This window comes from Herpailurus yagouaroundi, unplaced genomic scaffold (genome assembly GCF_014898765.1).
Source record: "Herpailurus yagouaroundi ecotype Mexico unplaced genomic scaffold, PumYag 159, whole genome shotgun sequence".
NCBI lineage: Eukaryota > Metazoa > Chordata > Mammalia > Carnivora > Felidae > Herpailurus > Herpailurus yagouaroundi.
The window spans coordinates 4,129,782-4,153,534 of NW_024412400.1; the positions used below are offsets into that span (position 1 = coordinate 4,129,782).

At 44.3% G+C, this 23,753-nt stretch overlaps 1 protein-coding gene across 50 annotated transcripts in view; it reads left to right on the forward strand.

Moving 5' to 3' along the window:
• ARPP21 (cAMP regulated phosphoprotein 21) overlaps positions 1 to 23,753 on the forward strand; it is a 156,369-nt gene that overhangs the window by 39,677 nt on the left and 92,939 nt on the right. For 46 of the 50 annotated variants that reach the window (XR_005791902.1, XR_005791901.1, XR_005791905.1 and 43 more), the window contains exons 2-9: positions 1,349 to 1,522; positions 3,303 to 3,469; positions 4,524 to 4,565; positions 5,337 to 5,426; positions 9,444 to 9,588; positions 11,018 to 11,096; positions 11,789 to 11,848; positions 12,575 to 12,715. Coding sequence is in view for 41 of the 50 variants with exons in the window: in XM_040479678.1 (XP_040335612.1) it covers positions 3,341 to 3,469; positions 4,524 to 4,565; positions 5,337 to 5,426; positions 9,444 to 9,588; positions 11,018 to 11,096; positions 11,789 to 11,848; positions 12,575 to 12,715 (686 nt within the window). In the remaining 9 variants the exon portion in view is untranslated. Of the gene's footprint in view, positions 1 to 1,348; positions 1,523 to 2,508; positions 3,051 to 3,302; positions 3,470 to 4,523; positions 4,566 to 5,336; positions 5,427 to 5,640; positions 7,525 to 9,443; positions 9,589 to 11,017; positions 11,097 to 11,788; positions 11,849 to 12,574; positions 12,716 to 19,439; positions 20,500 to 23,753 lie in introns of those variants that run through there. The other 4 variants (XM_040479718.1, XM_040479679.1, XR_005791908.1 and 1 more) reach the window with 4 other exon arrangements.

Consider the following 23,753-nt stretch of genomic DNA (forward strand, 5'->3'; position numbering starts at 1 on the left):
CTCTCTCATAGCGGCATGGTGTTCAGCAACAAAAGAAGCATCGGAGAGCCGACTTGGCCGTTGTAATAAGACAGGAATGAGACTAGAAATCACTGACTCCTTTAGTGATCCCGCTTTCAACAGTTGTTCCCCCCTTGCACAACAAATGGTGTTGTAATCCAATATGTTGTCCTTAGAGCCACGGTAAAATCTGGTGAGGAGCCAGCTGTGCTCATTTAAACTTGGGGTGGGGGGGGGGGGGCCCGGGGAAGGCAGAGAGCGTTTCTCAACTCGGGACACAACAACTGAGCTGCAGTCGGGTGTTTGCAAAGATGGGCGTATAATGGGGAGAGGTGTCCGTGCAGTTGGGAGTTCGCAGGCGTGCCCCAGGGTTGCCGCGGGAGGGAGAGCTACCCATGCTTGGTTTTGGCAAACGTCAGCAAGGATCCGTCTCTGGGTTTGCGTTCGAGCTGCCTTTGCTGCCCCCCCCCCCCCCCCGTAGCAGTTGTGAGAAAGAGAAAATGCACACGAGAGCGAGGGGTTGTTTCCAACGGGCTCCAAGTTTGCAAATCTGACAGCGTTTCTTTTGCTGTCAAACCGAGAGCCCGGCTGGTGGTGGCAATCCTGAGAGCCCGGCTGGTGGTGGCAATCCTGAGAGCCCAGCTGGTGGTGGCAATCCTGGCGGGGAGGGAGGGGAACGGGGAGAGACTGTGCTCAACTGCCCAAGGAGAATATTAGGAATTCTTCATGCCAGACTGGAAGTGGGGAGGGCACGAGTGCTCTCAGCCCTGCCACGGTGAAAGTTTTCTTTTTTCTTTTCTCTTTCTTGCTTTCTTTCTTTCTTTTTTTTTTTTTAACTGTTACAGCCAATGCTCGCTAAATCAAAATCTTCAAGTACGCTTCATTAAAAAGGAGGCACGGAAACGGCATTAGACTATATGATACTCATCTACGATTGAAGCAAAGAGCCTTTGGTTTTTTTTAAAAAAGGAGGCAAGACTTTTAGCTCACAGGGTGATGTGGATGCTCATTGAGGCAGGCTGGTTGTTGGTTTTTTGTTTTTTTTTTTTTTAATATAAAGTGCGAGATTTCACTAAAAAAGGTTAAAATTGAAGTGAGTAATCTTCGGCGCATAATGCAATCGTTAATTTTAGCTCCCTGCGTGGGTGCCGCTCTGACTTGAACAGTCGGGCTGTAGCCTTCGTTAGAGAAGAAGCAGGCAGCCCGAGACAGGTGGGGCTGATGGAGCTGTGAACGTGATTTGCTGGAAGCTGGTCATTAGCGTTAGAAATCGGGTCCGATTGTTTTGGCCGTTCGCCCCGCCGTGACCGTTGCCATTATGATTATTGACTTCTCGTCTTTCTTTCAGGTTGACGATGGGTCACGCCGTGTAAGGGAATCGCAGGGAGATGGGCATTCTGAACTGTTAATGGGGACATGGGACTCCAGTTGTCTCTGATCACTGGTGTGGATTTTCCCGGGGTAGAGCGACAGAAGCCGCCAGTAAGTCGCCAAGACCTACGTCAGGAGCTCTGCACGAAAGGTAAAGGCCTCGTTGTCTGGCTGTCAGCTCATCTGTATTTTGTTACTGTCTAAACGTGTGCCAAGAAGAGGTCCGTGAGTGTAACCACTACAGACAGCATCTATGACAGGGACTCAACTGGCTTAGAGTCTATAAAGTTAGTAGAGCTCGATCTGTTCCTTCCATTTTAAAGTTGGTCACAATCTCCTTTCTCGTTGAAAGGCTTTGAAGAAAGAGTCAGGGCCATGAAGTCCCATCGCCTCCCCCTACCCAATAGGTTGAGAAACACGGTGTTTGCCCTCGAGAAACAACCTTCGTTAGCTACACACATAGCCCAGCCAGTGTCACTAAAGTGTGAGGCATCCGTCTGAATACGCTGGATGGAAGATCCTAAAGCCTCCTCCGACTTGAAAGCATTGCTCACCAGTAACTCACAGACTCGAGTACCAGCCTTTGGGCAAGTCTTCCTTTGGCATTCCCATAATCCTTTGCTGAGGAAGCCTGCGTTGTTTTTAAAGATATCATTAGGTGCCATCTGTTCTGTCACGGTGGATCTTAGCAGATTTGCCACAGAAGTTGCTGTGGTCGAGATTTTTCTCATGCTTCCTCTATGCAGTTGGAAGTCAAGTGCCTGAATTTAGTAAATGGTCATTAAACACTCCCAGGGAAACGTTACCACCATCGTGTCCGATAATAATCACCGTGGTAATGAGCGGTAGGAGAACAGCCCTCCCTTTGGGGGAATTTTGTGGAAGAACTTTTGTGGACAGATGGACTTTCTGGGTCACGGTGTCTTCCTTTCTCGTTTTCTTTTTCCTTCCTTCACTCCTTCCGTATTTCTTTCGTCCCTCTCCTCTGCGTTTTTTCTCACATCTTACAAAAAAACAAGAAAAACCGAGGGGGAAGTAAATGCTCAGTCATTCATGCACCTCGGTTGACGGCCCATCAGGAAGGGGAAGGGTCAGGGGTGGTATGGGGTCGGGGGACAGAAGATAGTAACAGGCTCTCCCTTTGGAAAGCCATTTCCAGTGTCCATGTAGTGGTCTAGTGTGAGCCCCGAGGAGCAGGGCTCAGTGGCCATAGCTTCATTAGAGCCGCCTTCCAGAGACTTCCTTCTACAGGGTCGGGGCGGCCCCAGCGGCTGGTGGGAGCCTGGGAGAACACTTTTGCCTTCAGTAACGGGGCTGTCAGTTTGAAGCCGGAGAGCGTTGGCCCTGAAAGTGTTATTGCCAAATTTAGATGCCGTGTACGAACGGAATCCTTACCTCTTCGGTTGCTTTTTGCCCCTTGCACGGCGTCCTGTATTCCCCGTGCCTGGGAAAGCGTGCCTCCGGTTGAAAACTCGCAAATACTTTTCGAATCGTCTGGGGCCTGCTGCCCAACACCCAGAGCACCCCGTGACTCGGCGGCGGAGGGTCGTTTCTTCCAAGAGTTGGACGGAGACTCTGTTTCTCTTTCTCCCCTGCTTTGTCGTGGGGCATAGGGCCTGGTAGATGTGTGGGAGTTCCACGTCTCCACCTAAGATTTGTCGATCCCTTTTGATGGCAAGGTGTGTATTCGCAAGCGTGTGTGTGTATGGGTGCGGAGGGGGGGTGGAGAGGGCACCCGAATCTGCCTCTCGCGTTTGCCTTGGGTACTGGATTTGATCTGGCTTCGTCGTTCTCCCCTTGTGTCACAGTGACAGAGCCGCCCGAGTCGCTCATTTGAATTCGAATACAAAAGGAGACATGAAATGCCCCGGGAATAACAGTCAAGGCTCTACAGTGCGCTGACTTTACGTTCTGACTTCTTCACCTCGTAGGGCATCGAACCTTGCGATTTTAATTTGCGTCCGGGAGGATGTCCGAGCCAGGAGACCTGAATCCGGCCATCGTGGAGGAAGGCGGGACTGAGCAGGAGTCGGCCACCCCAGAGAATGGCATTGTGAAATCCGAGAGTCTGGATGAAGAGGAGAAACTCGAATTGCAGGTGAGCCTGGAAACCTAGTCTCTCGCACAACTGGGTGCGGTTCCTTTCCTTTATTTTCGGAGCGCTTGGGAGGTTTTTCCTTTTTTTTTTTTTTTTTTTCTTCTTTCTTTTCTTTGTCTCCACTGGAGAGTTTGACTACGAAATGAATAGGAAATCCATAAAGCTAATCCTCTCCTTTCCTAATTATTAATTACTTTTTCTTCCCGAGCAAAACGTGCTCCGGAATGCCCTTTGAAATGAAAGCAAGGGCCAGAGATCCTCTTTGAGGACTGAATTTGCACACGGCATCTCCAGAGTGATTTCCAGACCACCTCATGGAGCTTGAGAAGGGTTTCTCCCTGAGGCAGCTTGAGGCTGGCTGAGACTTAAAAATGCATTTGCTCTTCCACGGAAAGCTGAAGACTCAGCTCATTATCATGAGACTAAGAAAAATCAAAGGCGTGAGCTCTGTGGACCTTTGAGGGCAGGCTAAGATTCAGTTCATATTAGCCAACCAACCTAAGCCCTAGAATTCACAGCCAGGGAGAGAGAGAGAGAGGGCGAGAGGAACAGAGACAGAGAGAAAGCCCTAGAAAAGGGCAGGCCAGGGATGGAGGGGGGTATTGGGGCTGTTGGGAGTGACTGACAGTACCGAAAAGGTGATATGATTAAATACACCATGATTTATGAGAGAAGGCGATTTGGTAGAGGGAAAACCAACCGTATTTGCCAATAGCCTGTATTGATTTTCTTTGAACCAAACTACAATAGTGTTCATTCTTTTTATGTACCAGTGAACAAAGGCAGATAACCACATAATGGCCAAAAGCCTTCAAGGTCAGCTTTCCCCCCCTTGCATAGCTGCTCTAAGGAGAAGGAGCTAAAAGTTAAAAAGGTCAAAAGTTGGGGGGAGAGGGGGAGGGGTGTCCTTCTCAGTGGTTATAAGACCTTATTGTTCCTATTGATTTCTGGACTCTAGTGACACCTCTCTCTCTCTCTCTCTCTCTCTCTCTCTCTCTCTCTGGTTGTTGTTTTACTGTCTGTTTGTTTGTTTTACTTTGTTTCCAACACACAGAGGCGGCTGGCAGCTCAGAACCAAGAAAGAAGAAAATCCAAGGTAGGATTCTGGAGATTCCACATTGACGTGATATCATGGATGTCAGTCGCATAGTCTACACTGGGGTGAAAAGATTTGCCGACAGTTCAAACGGTCGCGTGTGGCTGTTGGCTCTCCTGGTCCTGCCCGCTTGGAAGGGGGTCCTGTTGACACTTGTCTTTTCTCCCTGGCTCCGTAGGCTTTGCAATTAGAGCGCTTAGTGTTCACGTGGCCGCAGATGTGTGTATCTGATCCTGTTTTTCACAATTGCAGATTTGAGAGTGCCTTACACAGTGAGCCCCGGCTTGTTTGGCTGTCCTTTTGCGCGACACCTGGGGCAGACGTTTTAGTCGCCCCGGTGGATTTCTCCCTCGAAGTAAACAGGTGCCGGTGTTTCGATCCCGTTCCTCGTCTTCTGAAGCATCGTTTCCATTCAGATCCCTCCCAAACTCAGTGTTAGTTCCGTCATCTCTTCCTCCTTAGATGATCAGGAGATGGCAGCAAGGCATTCTTTGTATGTTTCCGATGTGATGGGCACAGTTTGCTAAAAGCGTTCCTTCCTTACATCCACGCAGTCACCTCCTCCTCCTCCTGCGTCCCCACCAACCCAGGGGGCTCAGTCTGGGAGCCAAGGCACACAGACAGCACTGAGCCCCCAGTTCGAAGCTTGGTGTCCGAAGTCTGACTTGGGGGTGTCCTGTGAAGCGGGGGGGAGATGATTTGACAGCCGGAGGACGTCTTCTGCTTGTTGTCTTTATTTTCCTGTCCTTGCCTCTTCTCTCCCCTCCCCAGTCAGGAGCGGGAAAAGGTAAACTGACTCGCAGCCTTGCTGTCTGTGAAGAATCCTCGGCCCGACCAGGGGGAGAAAGTCTTCAGGACCAGGTACATACCCCCTGTCATTTCCATTAGCTGCACGAATGGGATCTCTCGTGGTGTGCGTGTGCATGAGTGGAAAGCTGGCACTCCGCACTGGTTTGGGGGAGAAAAGAAAGATAATCAAAGGAAGAAAGAGTTTGCTGGCTTCGTCCCCCGTTGATGAGCTGTGCTAAACTAGCTGAACAGTGTGTCACAGAGTGTTACGTTTGTTTTTTTCCAGACTCTCTGAAAACTGCAAATGGGAAGGAATGTCAAAAGAATTTAGATAAAACACTTAAAAAGTAAGCACGGTCGTGCTGAGTTTCCTCAAAGGCTCTCTCTTGATAAGACTGAACCAAATACAGTCCTTAGTGTCCACTCTCCTTCCTTCTGGGACGTTCTTACCTCTCACTTCCCAAATGCACTTGCCTATAAGAAACACAACTCTTGGCTCTTACAAAACTTTAGAAACAGTGAAGAAGGTGCATTGAGCTTTGGAGACCTATTTTTAAGGACTTTGGTGGAGATTTCTGAATCCTGGAACAATTGGCCAGAAGTGAATCCGAGCTGGTGGTGAATTTCATATGATTAAATTTATAGGAATTTCATATTCTTATCTGTCGCTGTGGGTCCTTCCACTTAGGTGTGCTCCTTACAGCGAGACTATCGGGGTCGGAAAATTCACATTCTGACGAAACCCTCCCGTGACAAAACGGGAACTTCATATCGTATTTATTTTTGTTTGCCTTTTAGGCATCGTATCGGCTTTTATAAAAAACTAGTCTAGCTGCCGAAATGTTCCTTGCTTTTTCAGAGGCTGAGAGAAGTCCAGACAAAAGTAAAAGGATTTATCTGAGCCCAGGGGAGAGAAAATTGATTAAGATATCATTGTTTTTGTGTGCTTTTGTTGGCTTTCCTCTTTTTACTTTAATTGAAATACTCTAAATTCTCCTCGTGGATGCAGAGAGCATTGAGAGCACTTTCTTTAAAAGGACCAAAAATAAATACCTTATAGATTTTGTCCTAAGAGTATTTTTTTTCCCCCTAGCTTCGTTTTCGCAATATGCCACTCATGTCGTAAGGCATAGACAGGCTGTCCTTTCTCTAGCCATCACTATGTTTCATACACAAGCTTTATTTTACCTGGGCTCTGAGAAGTGTGTGGCTTTCCTTCAGCATTTTACACGTGCTTCTATTTTTCATGGAGATTGAAAAGGGGAAATAACGCGAATATCCCGGCTTGTGTTATTAAATGTTGATCGACGGCTTGTAACGTACCACACGCGGTATATGTTAACTCTGCAAAATGACAGACTCTGGGAGCAGTCATGCCCCGGTTGTCCCCCACTCCTAACACCCGACAGAGGAGGACAGCCTTTATAGACTTAATCTGCTCTTCGTCCCATTTGACGAGGTACCAGGAGGACATTTTTAAGGAGATCATCGGTACTGTAGTGCCCGTCCTGGGCCCGAGTCCGGTTTCTCCGTACGATTGGTGCAGAGAATTAAGAGGCCAAGGGTGCTCTGTTCCCGCTGGTTTCAAGCTCAGTGGCCAAGACTAGCTTTGTAGGAGAGGTTTAGAGCTTGCGCACCCCTCTTGGGGCTGGCTGAGGGGAGGCGGGAGCAGACGGCCGATAGGAAATACCCAGACCACGCATGTTAGTGAGTGGGCACGTTCCTTTTTAGAGAGTAAAGAAGCAGACCTTTGAGCTTATATGCGATGCCTTCATTAGGTACCACTGGCACTTACAAAACGTGGGAACTGAATCCCAGAGAACCCCGGCAGAGGTATACGTTTATATGGATTGTATTGCTTCCCTAATATTTGTATATTCACAGTACTTGGAAAACTGCCTTCATCTTCCTGTGTGGGGAAAAACTCTTGCTACCTGTATTACTTGATCTCAGACCCATAGCTGACGGTTCAGTCTGTCCTTCAGTCAAAGGAGCTTTGCTTTCCAAATGTTCTACGATTTACCTACCAGTGTATTACTGTGACTTGAATCATTCTTTTACTGTTGTTGGATATAAACTTATCCTGTACCGATGTATCAATTAATACCTGTATTTTATTATTGAGCATATCAATAAAAATATTAAAAAATAACAGATTGTTTTTTACCAACTCTATAGCACTTTTGTGTGTTCTTTCAACACCATAATGTATGCTGATGCCTAGACAAGCGAGGTATTTTCCCGAGAATAGTGTTTGTCCACACGTGACGTGAGTTTGTACATTTTTCTTTTTTTTTTTTTGGTGGAGGATGCTTTTTAGCCTCTGCTCTTGTGTGTATGCTTCCAACCCTCTCTGATCGTAGCTGCAAACTGACAGAGGCGGGGGATGCAGTCGGTTTTGGAGAAGCAAGGAGACCACTCCCATGGCCTGGTGCCCTCAGTTTCCCCTCCTGATCAACTATTGAACTGATCCTTCCCCGCCCCCGACTGTATTCCCTTGAAGCAGAAACGTTCCAGCTGTTCCCTTAGCCAGTAGAAGCAAATCAAAGCCTTAAAATCTGCCTGAGCCTTTGCAGACTAAGACGTTTCTGTCCCAAATCACATGACAAAGAACCTATAATCAAGTTACACTCGGTTTTACGTATGTTGTGTAAGTGCACCCCAAGGGAAACACGTGGATGTCAGGAAATCTGGCTAAGATAAATATCTGTCATGAGAACGTGTTTGATTTCATCCTCTCTATCCTATGTCTTTCCAACCACGGTGTCTTTTTCTTCCAGCCAGGAGTTCACAAGGTAACCCCTCCTAAAAAACGAACTTGGTGTGGGAGGCCTTGTGTTACGCTTCTCAGATCAGCCGGGTTTACCAAGAACCCTAAGAATCCTAGGTCGGCCATAATTTGAGGGTGTGCAGGCCTCGATCTTGTCACGTGAATAGGAGCATTAGTTTAGTTTTTAGTGAGGAACACTGTTAGTCATTGGGGATATATTTTTTTAACGTCATAAATTTGAATGTCACGGTAGGAAGAAAAACCTTTCCCATCAAACGATCTCTTACATAAGCAAAAGTGGGCTTAATGTTGGTTAATTTGTCATAGTTTTAATCATAGCTTGGGCTTGTCAAAAAACTAAGCGATCTAATTTGGCTCATTCTTCTTCAAAACGGTGAACATACTATCAACCAAATGGCTGCTGCATGAGTTAAAACAAAATGAGCTGTTTCCAGTGCAAACGGAATAAATATAAAAGTGAATCCAGCTCCAATACTGTAAACAGTCAGTTGTATACCAAAGCATTGGTTCAAGAGAATTTTCCATTTTGGAAAGGATTGACTGATGCAAAAATTAAAATACTAAATTGATGGACCAGATAGTTGTGCCTCCTACCTTTTCTAAAAGGCAATGCTTATTGTAGCCATATATTACGGTGACTTATCAATGGAGTTTGTACACAGTGTGTGATAAGAACCCCTGCCCAGGATTCCTGCATTTAGACAGCTTGGTTTTTCTCAGTAGTAGATATCCTTGTTTTGTGGTTCTAAGACAGACTTTTCAGTGCAAATCGGCTATTAAGGCCTTTATGTCTGTTCCATCTGTAATTATGATTCGTAATATCTGTCTGTCTGTCTTTGTGCAGATTTCTCCTTATAAGGGATTATAGAAAAGAACTCGGAAGGCTTCTTCTTCTTTTTTTTTTTTTTTTTTTTTTTTTTTGAGACATGACAGTGGCCGTGATGCAAGCTTACTGATAAGGAAATGGTTCCTAAGTGTTTAAAAATAAATCTGTAGGGAAAATAAGAGGTATGATCTAGGAGAAAGTGACTTGCTTAATGTGAATATTCATGAGGCCAAGTTCTAGTACGAGATGTTTCTCATGAACTCCCATTGACTTCTGAAGTTTAATTCACCTTAAAGGGCAATTATTTTTCTGACAGGTTTAATTTTTTACCATTTAAGAAAAAGAAAAAAAAAAAAACAAAAAACCTGCTCCTGGCTTTCATTTTCCTGTATTTAATAACCTCTTTGCAAAATGGAAACCAGACCGAGATTCTTAAATCTGGCCCTAAATTATTATATTTTTTCCTCAACAGGAATCAATTCATTTACAGCTTTCCAGTTTTCCCAGCCTGCGAGAGGATGATAAATCTAGGAAAGATGACTCAGAAAGAGAAAAAGAAAAGGATAAAAACAAAGATAAAACCTCTGAAAAGCCCAAGATCAGAATGTTATCAAAAGGTGAATGTGAACATGTTTCCTTAACTTACTGAATTTGGACAGATCAGTAGTCACAGAGCACATCCTAGACTTACACACACATCTCCCTGCCACCAAACTCTGCCTATACTTTTCTGTGTGTACGTGTGTGTGTGTGTGTGTGTGTGTGTGTAAAAGGTGTGAACTCTATTTTCTTTCTGTTCGCGGTGTCATTATTTGTGGAGCCAGAAAGGTTATTTTTAGGCTCCTTTATTTCTTTGGATTTTCCTTTGGGTCTTCTATTTTCAGTGGTAACTTGGTGCACAGGAGTGAGCATAAATCTCTTAATTCAGGTTTATTGGCCCAGTTAAGGTGGGCTGAGGAGCAGTAATGATACCTGGTTTTAGAGCTGCACTTCCCTATTTATCTTAAAAGACAGACAGTGGATTAGCAATTCACAGCCAATGAGTGATAGTGTCCCCAAAGCACAGATGTATACATCAGTGTCGATGGCATACGTGAGTAACATTGTATTTGGCACAAATGGATTTGGCCTCTGGCCACCCATATACTGCCACATAATGTCTCACCTAAAAAATACACGCTTCTCCTTCAATAAAGTTTTTCCAAGAACAAACCGCGCTTTTTTGCCTTCTAAATCCCCGAACCCGTCTTCCAGACTTGTCTCATTGTTAACAAAAGTACCACCACAACAAAAAAAGGAAACGCAAAGTAAAACAAAACTAAGTTAGGTTGAAATGAAGAATACCATGAGTAAGTAGCTTTGCGGTAGACTTTTTCTTTCCTTTTCTTTTTTTCTTTTTTTCTTTTTTAAGCAACTGAGGCAGAATAGGGCATCTGCTACTTGTATGCTCTGTAACCATGTATCTGCTTCTACCTATGGCCTCTGTTACTGAAGATCTAAAACCCGAGGTGTAACACGAGTAAAGAAGTACAGGTTAAATGGCTTTAGAAATTAAGCTTTAGCCAGCATCAGAAGAGTTGAAAGACTTGGAGATTATTTAGTGCCCTCCTGTGTTTTGCACTGATTGATATTTAGACAGCCTTGCCACAGAACTTGTATTTTTTGCCTTCTCGGGGTGAAGAGAAAAGGGATTTCTTGGAATCCCAAACTCTTCAGAGTTCTCTCTGTGGGTCTGTCACGTGGAGGGGCCTCGCTGATGTACAGCAGGGAAGGAACACGTGACATTTCACCCCACCCACCTCCTACCTGACCGTGCCCACGCCCCATCCTGTGACAGCTGGCGCTTTCCATACTCGGGATCTGCTGGGTTCCTCTGTCGCGAACCTGACTTTCATTCTGGCGTTACCCTGCCAGTTTGCTAGTTTCGAAACACGTCCCGTTCACGCCAGTAGCTTCACCTGAAATGTACCCAAGCGAGAGGGAAACATTGCTACCCTGTTTTCCCCATCCGCATCCCTGACCACTCCATCCTGCTGTTTGTTTCAGATTGCAGCCAAGAATACACGGATTCGACTGGCATAGACTTGCATGAGTTTCTGATTAACACATTAAAGAATAATTCCAGGTAAATTATTAAATAAGCCTCTTATTTTTAGAAGAGTCGCGTGGACAATCGCAGAGTGGTTCGGGCGAACACTTTACAGAGTTGTAAAATGCAGGCACCTTTTCTAAAGTCTTAAGCGTTCTTTTATATTTTTTCTGCGAATAGTTTGCATGTGTACTGCTTATAGATACTCTTTTTTTTTAAATATATGAAATTTATTGTCAAATTGCTTTCCGTACGATGCTTATAGATAACTCTGGAGTCCTGGGTAGCTCTCTAGTGAATACGTTACAGTTTACGGGTTCTGCTTTCCTGGTCACAAAGAGATTAAGGGGGAAAGGACAGAGAACAAGAATCAATGTCAAATCAGCCAAATTATGTTCCACTGCAGTTATATAACTCTCTACTTGGGCTTTGCTCTGGTCCAGTTTCCTATTAATTTAGAATCTACAATGTGTCTGATATGTTTTATGGGCTTCATTCCTCATATGTCTTCAGTAACACAAAAACCACAGAAGTTTCAATGTTACAAGGAGAAATCATCTCCAGTGGAATGAGATCATACGTATATGGGCAGCACGTTCCAGAGAAGCGTTAAAGATCTGGAGTCACGTACCTTCAAACCATCTCTGTCATACATGCAAACGAACTTATTTGGTCTTTGGGAATGGCCAGTCCATCCGACCTTCTCATTTGTAACATTTATTTTGCAGGGACAGGATGATACTCTTGAAAATGGAGCAGGAGATTATTGATTTCATTGGTGACAACAAGTATGTTCCACTGCAAGGCGGGTTAATTTCTACGATGGGGTCTTGGTTTGGGCTTTGGGTTTAATGATGCGTTCTGGAAAGACTGAGGGATAGATAAAACATTACTTAATATGTTTGCCGATTTGGTGAGTGGGGATGCTGTTAGGATTAGAAGCTATATATTGATGGGGATTGTTGCTTGGACCATGTGTGTTTCTGCTTGTTAAGTTCCTGACAAAATGGCTATAAACAGGGGGCCGCTGATTAGCATAGAGTAGCTGTGACAAGAGGCAACCCTTTTCATTTTTATTATAGTTTTTTAATGGGCTCCAGCTGGCTGCAGTCAGTGATGCCTGGGCATAATTGCGCTGTTTTCTGTGTAAACCGTGTAATGACACATCTCCAGATAGGCATCTGCTGTCACATAGTATGTCATATCATTTGTCCTGGGCCTGGCTGTGCCGATAAGGTATCACGGACTAGAAGAGAATACTTTCCAACGGACATTAGGTTCTCTTTGCTGAGAGAAACGTGCAGCTATGAAACAAAGACACTTCTTGTAGCTTAATCGATAGATACATCATCAGCGGAAAAGTGTCCAGAAACGAGCACCTGAGATGCTACCGAGGATGAACTAAGCCTAGCGGTTTGGATGGGGAAGGACTGGTTTTGTGTGTGTACCTGTAAAATGTACTACAGGCCGGAAAGGCCAATGCTGATCCCACTCTGTCCTGTATTCCTTTCCAGTAATCATTATAAAAAGTTCCCTCAGATGTCATCCTACCAGAGAATGCTTGTCCATCGAGTGGCAGCTTACTTTGGGTTGGATCACAATGTGGATCAAACAGGGAAATCTGTTATCATCAACAAGACCAGCAACACCAGAATGTAAGCCCATCACTGTATTTATTTAATGTTTCCTTTTTTCTCGTATGGCTTCGTTTATAAGAGCATGTTATACAATTCAACGTACGTGACATTTAAACTGTGCAGCGTTGTTTATCTCTTGCACTTACCAGCAGCGTGTGGCATTTATCTGCAGAAGATTATTTGAGGACCAGGAAAGTTTGTACCATTCGGGCAATAAAGTGGATTTATCCCCAGAACTTTTGTATAGCTCCTGAAACATAATTTTCTCTCTTCTCTCGGTACTCCACGTGAGGGGGTGCATGGGTGGCTCAGGCGGTTAAGCAAGCACCTGACTCTCGATTTCGGCTAAGGTTATGGTCTCACGAAGCGTGAGATCCAGTCCCACGTCAGCTTCTGTGCTGATAGTGCAGAGCCTGCTTGCGATTCTCTCTCCCTCCCTCTCTCTGCCTCTTTCCCGCAAAATAAATACATACATACATACACGCATACATACACGCATAAATAAATAAATACATAAATAAAACCATTTAAAAAACATACTCCATGTGATTACATCAAAAGAGCATGGAACATTTTATGGCAGAATATAACTCAAATTGAAAATAACAGACCTTTTAAAACCACAGTGACGTATCCAGGATAACTGTTCCTTTCTTCCTCTTTCTGGTTTGTAGACCTCTGTCTTGCTGTAGTTTTTAGCCAGACCAAAAGCCCTGAACCCAGAGACAGAAATCCCACCCCCAGGACTCAATTCTTTTACTTTACCGGCTGTGGGACTTGAAACAAATCCGTTACAATCTGCCGCCTCCTTTTTTTGTTTGTTTGTTTTTCACCTGAGGAAGGAGAATTTTGAGCTCCATAGCTAAGCTCCAGATCTGAAAGGAAGATGTTTCTTTGTTTTTGCTCCTTAACGTGATGGTTTGCCTCTGTCTTCCTATCTTTCCATGGGCCCGTTGAGTCACCCAAAGCACAGCATGAGTAGCCATTGGCTTTGGAAATGTGGATCTGGCCGTCTTAAAGTGACGTCTGTGTCAAAGCCACTTCTCTAGCAAAATCCACGTTAAACTGAAAAACCGTCCCTCTGCGACACATTCTCCGAAGGCATCTGTGTATTATCGCTTACTTTTCCACAGTGCGCTTGGTGAGTTGTGCCAATGGCGTGGTTTTTAGGAGTGCCGTGTTAGTGGAGGGAGCCTCTGTGTTGGGTAGAGCAGTGTGGTTCAAACACTGTGTTTTCTGCTCACCAGAGAGGCTGGGCAAGTATGGCTGCAGATGAGGCCCTTTCTGTTTGCGGCGCTCGGTCGGTCCGTGTTCAGCAGAACGAGAGTGCGGGCCATGGTGGAGAAAACACAGATTGAGAGCTCTGGGATGGACCTGGGCTGTTGTCTCAGGGACACCAAGCACCGCGCCTCTCTGGGCTTCGGCTGCTTGTTCATTTGCAGGCCAGTTTCAAGCGAATGAGGTTTAAGAGCCCTCGAAGCTTCGGAGTTATTGGGCCCTGCGGTTGCGCTCCATGCTGGCAAAATACATTTTGAAACTTACCCGCTTTCCGCTTTATCTGATTGCTGGCGCGTGGACCTCCGATCTTCAGCCGTCTGCAAATGCAGAGACACGTTGATCGCAAAATAGGCCAGCGGTGGATGGTTTTCTTTTTCTTTTTCCTCCTCTCTCTCCGTAGACCATAGCAGACATGGAAATGCCTGTAGGGCAAGTGTAGCGTCCGACACAGGTCCAACCAGTAGAGCGAGTGCATTTATTCTTCGCCTTGATCTTTGCAATCGCATGGTCATGAACGTTAGCGCGCGTGTTTGAGACCTGTTTTTAGGTAGGGTGGTTTTTGAGAAAATTGGTGCTGTGTAGAGACTCTTGGGGAATGTTGAGTGATGGCTCTGAACTTGCTGTATGTCCAGTGTGGTAGCCAGGAGCGACATAGAGCTATTTACGTGTTGGTTGAAATGAATCAAATTTAGATAAGATTTAAGCTTCAAAGTTCAGGTCCTCGGCCAAGCTAGCCCCGTTTCAAGTGCATGTATGAGACAGAACCTATAGAGAATATTTCCGTGATTTCGGGAAGGCCCATTGGGCAGCTCCGGTCCGAACCCTTGAGATTCTTACAAGTTCCCAAGTATCACTAGAGTATGTCATTTGTCCTTTCAGACCTCTATTTTCTGGCTAATAAGTATCATATTATCACGCTCTTAGACTTCATCACTTCCTGGAGAACACTGGCTTATACGTGTGTGTGCGTGTGTGTGCGTGTGCGTGTGTATGTTTTCAAAACTGGCCAATTTTAAATAGACCCCACGTGTTTATGCCTGCGGGAAGAGTGAAAGGAGCACGTTTCAAGTGTGGTTGCCACAGCGGAATGCCTATTCTTATGCACACCCCCTAACCCCTCTCTGTGACTCACACCATGCCTAAACAAAAGGACAAATGACCGTAGATCATGGACTCTTAAGGTATTTCCAGAAGAATTGACCTTACCAGAGTCCGCTGTAGAGCTGTCAAGTCCTGCTCTTGTAGTCCAGCCACCCTTCTGACCATCCTCTATTTGAGGGGCTCTGGTCTGGGGATATGGGCGGGGCCTTTTCGGACAAGAGAAGTGGGTGAATTAAATGTCACCTTTCAAAGAGGAACAAGTCCCGTCCTCAGGACCTGAAGCGCCGTCGGCATCTCTAACAAAGGAGAAATGTTCCGTAGAAAGTTGTATGTTTGACTTTAAAAGTTTGTTCCCATGTTCTCTTGTAGTTGAAGTCTGGAATGGGACGTTCTAACCAGAACTTGCCGTGTAAGTCGTAAGGCGTCTTGGTTTTCTTGGGTTCTCTGAAAATTTCAAGAGTTGTGCTGTCAGGGCAATTGGTATGCGATGGTCATGGGGACCACGGTCATAGAAACGTGTTTTAATAGGCGTATTGTTGGATGGAGAGGTTTCCATGTACCGGAGGGAAGGAGGCCGAGGTGGAAATTCCTCAGGTGGCTCCTCGTGGGTTTTGTGTTTGAGGGATGCCTTTTCGGAGTACGCGGTTCCGTGCCAGTTCAGTGCAAGTCCGCGAAGGTGCGTGTCTTAAATGGCACCGTAGCTTGGGAGAAATGCAGAGAAATGTGGACGGAGGGGACAAAAATGGACTGTAGGGCTGACTGTGAGAAAGCACGTTTCCATGCAAGTTTTGATGTTTCTATCTCACCGACACTGATCTTCTGACGTGGATGTCGCTCAGCCACATCATGGCTGGGATTCATTTCCCAGAATGCTCGCGTTTCTAGAGTATGAGCAGTTCGGGTCATTGTACGGTGTGACTTGAGAATATTAAGGTTTGCACAGACAGAGAATACTTTCACGTGAGGCTCAAAGCATTTAAGTCGTGAGAAGACCCTGTGAGGATTGTATGTACATGTGCGTATGTCCTTCCTCGCCTCTGGAATTTTCTCTAATGTCCTGAGAGGAAATATACCTGTCCTTCATGATGGAAAACATTTCTCTGAGGACTAACTTTTCAGTTACTGAAGTGATAGAGTAGGATTATCTGCTTCTTATTCATTGCATGGGGTACTTTACCTCTCATTTCCTGTATATTGTTTCATTTAATCTTGAAATCGTATTTACAACCTAGGTAATTAGAGCCTTATTTTACAGAAGCAGAAAATGAGGCACAAACTCAGGTTCAATTTTGGACCAACAGAGAAGCACTGATTAGCATGGCTGGGATCCAAGTCGGTTTGTTACATGCCAAGAACAATGTTCTTAAATAACCTAACTCTCTTAGAGCAAAACCACCCAGAACGTCTTGAGCAGAATCCCCAAGAAGATTCCTTGGATTGGTTGGAAATGCCATCTAAGTCTCTTGTTGTCTGATAAGATACAAGGAATGGGCCCAGGGGTGGGGGGATGGGGAGGGATCTTCGAAAATGAACTCAGTGGTAATCAGCAAATAAAACACACTCCCCACAGTTTGATACTTCTTGCTACCTTTTCTGTGGTTATCACTACTAACGAGATGCAATGTTTCGCAGGGGGTGATAGTGATTCAATTTCAACCTTGTTTTATTCCATTTCCATCTTTCTCCCCCCCCCCCAAGAATGGAAAAAGCTACATTCATCAACGACGTCATTGTAGGAGATAAAGCTGTCTATTGCATTACAAAACTGCTGTAGGCAACCCGATTGTTCAAATCCACGGTTTCATGCCGTAGCCACAAGAGCATGGGGTTAGGGTTGGAAATTAGAGTAGTCCAGAGAGAGTAGGAAATGACAGCCATGCTCACGTGGGAGACATTCCGGGGAGTTGCCTTCCTCTGAGCAAACTTGGGTGCTTTAGAGAATTAACAAAGGGAAGTCACCTGACTCTCACAGCACAGCAACCTTATTGGTTCTCTGACTTGGCCGGGGTAAGAGCAGGTGAGTATATGTAACCTGGAGCCTTCCAGCACACCTGTCCGTCCGCAAATGGGGTCTGAAGAGCTGGGGGTGCCTCTCACGAGAATTACTGCCTTTTTGTTGGAATAACGACATTTTTGAGCTGAGATTCACCCTGTTATGTTCTGCCACCTTTGGTTTATTCCTCTTTCCCCTGTGGGTTGCCCGAAATACGTTATACTCTGTGGCCCTTTCATATTTTCTTGCGTTGGGATTCTTGGTCAACTCCCAGATTTGGTGGTGGCACCAAATGAGCCCGTTGGAAATCCGGGCAGGGTTGGTGTTATTCTGGTATGAAAAGTGATGCTTACAACGCATATTTACTCTCTAGGGTGTTGCGTTCTAAAGATACGCACTTGGGATGGAGACTAAAACTATGAGCAACGATTTTGTGGAAACTGAATGCTACGCGTACCTGAGTCTATTTTTGTATGAGAAGCTTCAACCTTCTCTGTATCTGCCTTTCTTGTCTCCACTTTGTCTTTTGCTTACTTTTCCAGGTGGTTAGCCCAAAGCAGCCCGTGGTTCTTTTGTTAGATGATTTTTTTTTTTTTCACCGCCATCTGTCTTTCTCCATCTTAGAGAAAGGGTGTGTGCTCAGCTTGTATCATTTGGAGGCTTGAAACCATCCTCTTGCCTTAGTGTTTTCCAAGGGGCCAAGATCAGGCATAGGCAGAGAGTCTCAAGTGTACCTGAACGTCTTTGCATATGTCAGAGTAACTGCTGAACCCGTCCCAGATAATTGTCACGTTAAAAGGTTGTCATCTCTCGAATATTTTTTTTTCCTTTGACTTTGGCACCCACCCACTGTCATTGCCTGAAATCCCCTATTTCCAGAGTGCAGATCAAAGACAGAAATGGCATCTCCATTGGAGGAGAGTGGTTCTCAGCCCCAGAAACCATGAAACAAGAACAGAGACCCAGAGGCAGAGCTTTGGGGTGACGTCTTAAGATAATACAATGCCTGGATTCCGGAGAAGTGTGGACCCGGGTAGTGATGACCATAGTTGGCCTGTTCGTTTGTTCCAGAGAGGATAATGACCTGAGTTAGCTATTCGGTAAATCAGAAGACTCATGAACTTGCTCTCTGTCTAAATAAAGCTTCTCTTTGGTGACAACGGTTGAGCCCAGTTGACTTTGTCAAGAAGCCCTGAAGTGATGGATAAGTCCTGCCCTGAGAGGAGGGACTGTGGGACCTTCCACATGCCCAGTGGCAGACACAGAGAGGGAGTGCCAGAGCCGTAAGGGACACCTGTTCTGTTCAGTTTTCTTAAGAGGCTATGGTTTAAGGTGGGAATTACTGGGTTTTGGCCCTTGGGCATTTCACTCCCTGCACGTGATCCAGGATGTTTGTACCAAAACAAACAGACTCACTAAAACCCCAAGCTTTCCTCCCACGTGTGTTCTATTCGTTTGCCTTTTGGCTGGCACCCGTCAATAAACGGAGCAACATCCCGATGCCACTGCTTGCCGAATAATCCTCTGTAGAAGATCAGGCATCAATTTCTTTAAGTGCCTCTTGGAAATCTCTGAGTGGTTGGTTGGTATCCTGTTACTTCCAAACATGGTAAATTTACTCTGCACTTTCTATAGGAATAGAAATCGTCTGACTAAAAGCCAAAGATCAGAAGCCTAACTCAGAATCACATTGCTCTTAGGAAAGCCACGATGCTTTATTTACTGAACTGACACCCTAGTCCTTTAATCAATACTCAGGCTCAAAGTAAGACTTATTTGTTAACATCGGTCAAACTCCCTATCACTGCTCTCAAATATTTGTATTTTCTCACGTTATTATTCTCAAATACCTCAGAGAACGTATCCTGTAGATGAGATAGGTAAGTCTCAGAAATAGATCTTGAGGCGAGAAAAGAAGTTTGTTGTGTTCTTTTCCCCACCAGAAATGATGGATGGCCCTTTGAGTGTTGCATGGATAATTTACCACTTAATTTTAGAAATGAAACATGCATGCTCCTTCTATAATATTAGAATCTTTAATATAACTTTTTTTAAAGAGCTTTTCCAGGAAGTGATTTTTTTTTTAAGATAATTAAGTGCTTGTTTATTTAGCTTACCACATTCGAGGTAGATAAAGCTAGACCATTTTACAGGAGCAAAAACTGAGATTTGGGTCTTGATCGTACTTAGTCAATACACAGAAGACCCAAGATGCCCGCCTCTACAGCCATGACCCTCCACCTAAGGTCAGGGAAACAACTAACGTGCACAGAATCAATACTCTGAAATGACAAAGAGCAAGAAGAAAACCAAACCTTATCGCTTGGTTTCCTTTACAAAATCCTAATTTGCATTTAATTATTTTTAAAGTTGAACAGAGAACTCGAGGAAACCATGGTAACACTAAGGTGGATGTTAAAACCGTGATGCCAACAAAACTCCAGGACCGCAGAACACCCCGGATTAAAAATTGTCCTGGCACGCGCAGAAGTAAGACAAAACCCAGCTCCGTGTTCTTAGACTGTGCCGAGCGAAAAGTAGTTCCCAGGTATTCGGTGGCCTGCTTTGAACAAAAGAAGTGTAGGCTATAGAATATGTCCATCTTCTGTTTATTGTTTATTTAAAGAAACAAGGTAATTTTGATCAGGACTGTGTGTGTGTGTGTGTGTGTGTGTGTGTGCGTGTGTGTGTGTGTGATCTGTGTCATACAGGTTGGGGCTGTTGGAGAAAGGTTCACTATAGACACACGTAGTACCTACAGTGTGATCTCAAATGTGCGTTCGGTTTGGAGGGAGCAGTATTACCGGGGCCTGGTTGCTCCCACCTACGGTTTTGCTGTAGGCGGCAGAATTAGACCTGCTTCCAGAGCTCTCTCCCTTCCTTGCATCAAGATCCGCCATTAGGGTTGTCAGCACTTGAGCACCGGTGCCTTGGGAAAAGTTTGGGGTCGTACCTGAAGACGAAATGTATAATGACCAGCTGGTCTTCTTGGTGTCGTTCTTGTGACTTGTGGATCTTAACCTTTCTGATAGCGGAGAGGTCATTAGCATGTCGTCGTGGCTTTAGGAGAGATAGAATGGGTCATATGGTAGAAAGACAGGTTGTAGTTTACTGGCCAAAGGTGTTTGGTTTCCGTTGAAGCGCATACTTAACAGGCTAGATTGTGATTATCGGTACCAATCTTCAAGCAATAGATCGGAATCCGCCCGGAGAAGTGGTTGCATACCTAATACATTTTACCCCGCAGCTGGACTCCTTTCAACCTCCCAGCCTGTCTAGATCCCACAGCATTTCCGGGAGAGCACAGCGCTCACTTCCCACCCTCCTGCCCTTTAAACCAGGAACGTGAAAAAACGAAAAACCAAAAAACCAAAACAACGGCATTTCTTTACACATACAATGCGTATTTAGTCATTCCACACCAGTTAAAGCACACTGATCACTCTGGACCTTCTCAGCAAGTAAAATACTATATTTGCATATAAGCTTAAATGGAATGTTTTTATACACAGCATTGTAAGCAAAAAGCCTTTCATGCCAAGAAGCAATAATCACATTCAGCAGTTTGCAAAGAAAACATTACTTTCAGACCATTGTTACTGCTTCATTTGGAACTCATGAATCAAACCATTATTTGAATATTATAGTGCAGATTGGATTTACCCTCATTAAAATGAACACTAATGTAAATGTTGGCTCAATATTCATTGGCAGGCCTTTAGGTTTTGACTCCCCAGAAAGGTACGAATGATGGTAATAATAGATTATGATATCTGTAGAGTGATTTACCCGTGCCTGGCATTGGGCTTGACCCTCCCAAACACTTTAAGATAAGAATTGTTACTTTCCATTCTTACAACGAAACAAACCAGGCTTCTGTCTTAGGCGTGTTAAGTACAGTAAAACCTCGGATTGCGAGCAACTTGTTCTCTGAATGTTCCGCAAGACGAGCACACATTTCTAATAAATTTTAACTTGAGAAACGAGCGATGTCGTGCAGTAAGAGTGGCACGTGATTGCTCAATGTCACATGATCACAACTGGGCCGACGGTTCTTGAAATTCGCTTTGGTATACGAGTGCTTTGGATTACAAGCCTGTTTCCAGAACTACGCTCGCCAACCAAGGTTTTACTGTAATTTGCAAAAAGCCCACTCTTAGTAAGCTGTAGGGATGAAAAGACACAACAATGTGTGTTTTGAAAACGCCAGACCTTTGTTAGCCCCGCTTATCAGCATTTACGTGGGAGTTGTTTAAAATTTAGTGTAATTGTTGAAACCATTGCTCCGTTAAATTTCGTATGCTAGTTCACGTCCATTTTATATCAAGTTATTGGATTATTCACATGCATTGTGTTTTGGGGGGAGTGGAGCTTTGGTCATTGGGTGTTTGGAGGGAGCACTCTATCTATGAAAGGTTCACTGATAACCTAGCCCCTTTTTAAAGAAATTTTTCATTGGTGGAAGTTCTCAATTTACAGGTAAACTTGCAGAAATATGCATGTTTTTTTTAGCTGAATATATCCGTCTGATGTGTATGCCTCTGGGGTACTGTTGCCAATACCATGGACAGTACTGTTCAGAAATGGCTGAGTTCACAGACAGAGAAGACAGCATTCTAGGTGTTAAGGCATATGATTTTTCTCTTTTTCCAATTTCATAATTTCTCCTTTTTTTACTCATCCTTCTTATCTTTTTTTTCCTCTACCGTTATTATTTGGGTTCTCCATTTAGAGAGGGGGAAAAAGGTCTTCAGATTGAACACTATCACTTACTTATTACAATTAGAGTATGATTATTTTTATTTTTTTTTTAATTTTTTTTTCAACGTTTATTTTATTTTTGGGACAGAGAGAGACAGAGCATGAACGGGGGAGGGGCAGAGAGAGAGGGAGACACAGAATCGGAAACAGGCTCCAGGCTCCGAGCCATCAGCCCAGAGCCCGACGCGGGGCTCGAACTCATGGACCGCGAGATCGTGACCTGGCTGAAGTCGGACGCCCAACCGACTGCGCCACCCAGGCGCCCCTAGAGTATGATTATTAAATGCAAGTCTCTATGTATATAGATCAACAAGGACATAGCATTAAAAAAGGGGGGATTTTTGACAAAATGCCACAATGAAGTATCCATTTTAGATTATAAAATAATACAGGGCGTGAAAGAAAGTATTCAAAAGATAAGAATATTTTAATTGTTCACAATCCAGTGGTTATATACAAACCACTTGTAGGTTGCTGATTTGGTTTCCTATCTTTCTAAAGCAATAGCTTTTATTATTTTGTTGATGAGATGCTATTTATTATAATAATCACAAACGTATGAAAGATTAGCAGTAAAAGTTGCCCATTACCCTGGCATCCGGAGAAAACTGCTGCTATCGTTATTCTTATTAAATAGTATGGTTTCAACATATATGTGAGCGTAGTATATCCTTCTATATGTCGCTTTTCTACGTTGGTCAGTAGCGTCGGATATCATCTTACAAAGCTACGTGTCACATGTGGAGATACGCTAACTACTTAATCAGACCACCATGGATTTCCACTGTTTTGCTGTCTTGAACAGTGAAATTGTGTATTCATTTGTTACTATTTCTTTGGACTCATTCTTAGAAATGCAATCGCTCTGTCAAGGTGGATAGATACCGTCAGGGGTCTTAATGCACATAACCTGTTTTCCAGGGTGTTGGCACCAATAAGAGGAGGGGCCTCAGAGACCTTTGCTGACTTTGAGTAGTCTGCTTAATTTTGTTGTTGCTCACGAATAGCCTTAGGTTAAAGGAGAGTCAAGGCGTTGCCCACCTTAGCTTCCACACCTCTGTTTATGGATACAGTACAGCTGAGACAGAGAAGAATAAAATGAATTTGTCAGACACGTAGAAAATTGAGAACATGAGTTGGCAAGATGCTTGAAAGATGTTGGAAGCCGGATGCTTAGCACCGCGTTTGTGGGGTTTGCAAGGTGTGCTCTCATTTAAGAGAGAATAGAATGGTGTAAAATGACCAAATGGCGGTGGAAATTGTGAAAGAGTTGAAGAGGGATGTAGCAAATTGCGAACTAGTTGAAGGACGTAGCACTTTATTTTTGAAATAAAAGACATCAGCTATAAATGTTTTAATTGGAGATTTGAAAGTATTGAGGGAAAGTGCTTCTTAAGCTCCTCTAATCTGTTCGACTATTAAAATATTTTTGATAGGTGTCTTACACCATCAAAATATTTTATCCTGTTGTGCACAGAAACCTTTCTTTGTTAAGATACTTATGCATATTGATGACTGTCTTTCAGTTATTCGATATGAAATTCAAAGGCTTCCGTTTGAGCCCCGTCCATGTTTAGTAGAATTGAATTCTTCATCTGTGTGTGTATAGAGTGGGGGGGAGAGGGATTAAGCTTAACTCTTTGCAAGAAAAGTAATAAATTTCATCTCAAGTACCAAGCGGTAAAATATTTCCAGATCAAAAAGATTTTTGAAAATAATAATGAGTGCTCATCTATTTTAAGTTTCAAGAGGTGGGGGGAGCCTAAAATCGTCATCGATTGACCAGAAGACAGAATTTGAATGTCTTACTGGGTGTTTCACTCAGCCGCACTGCCTCTCAGTTGATGAGCTGTGTCTAATAAGAAACAATGAGGACTTAATTCGAAGTTTTCAGGGTTTCTATTGGGGATGCCAGGACCCTGG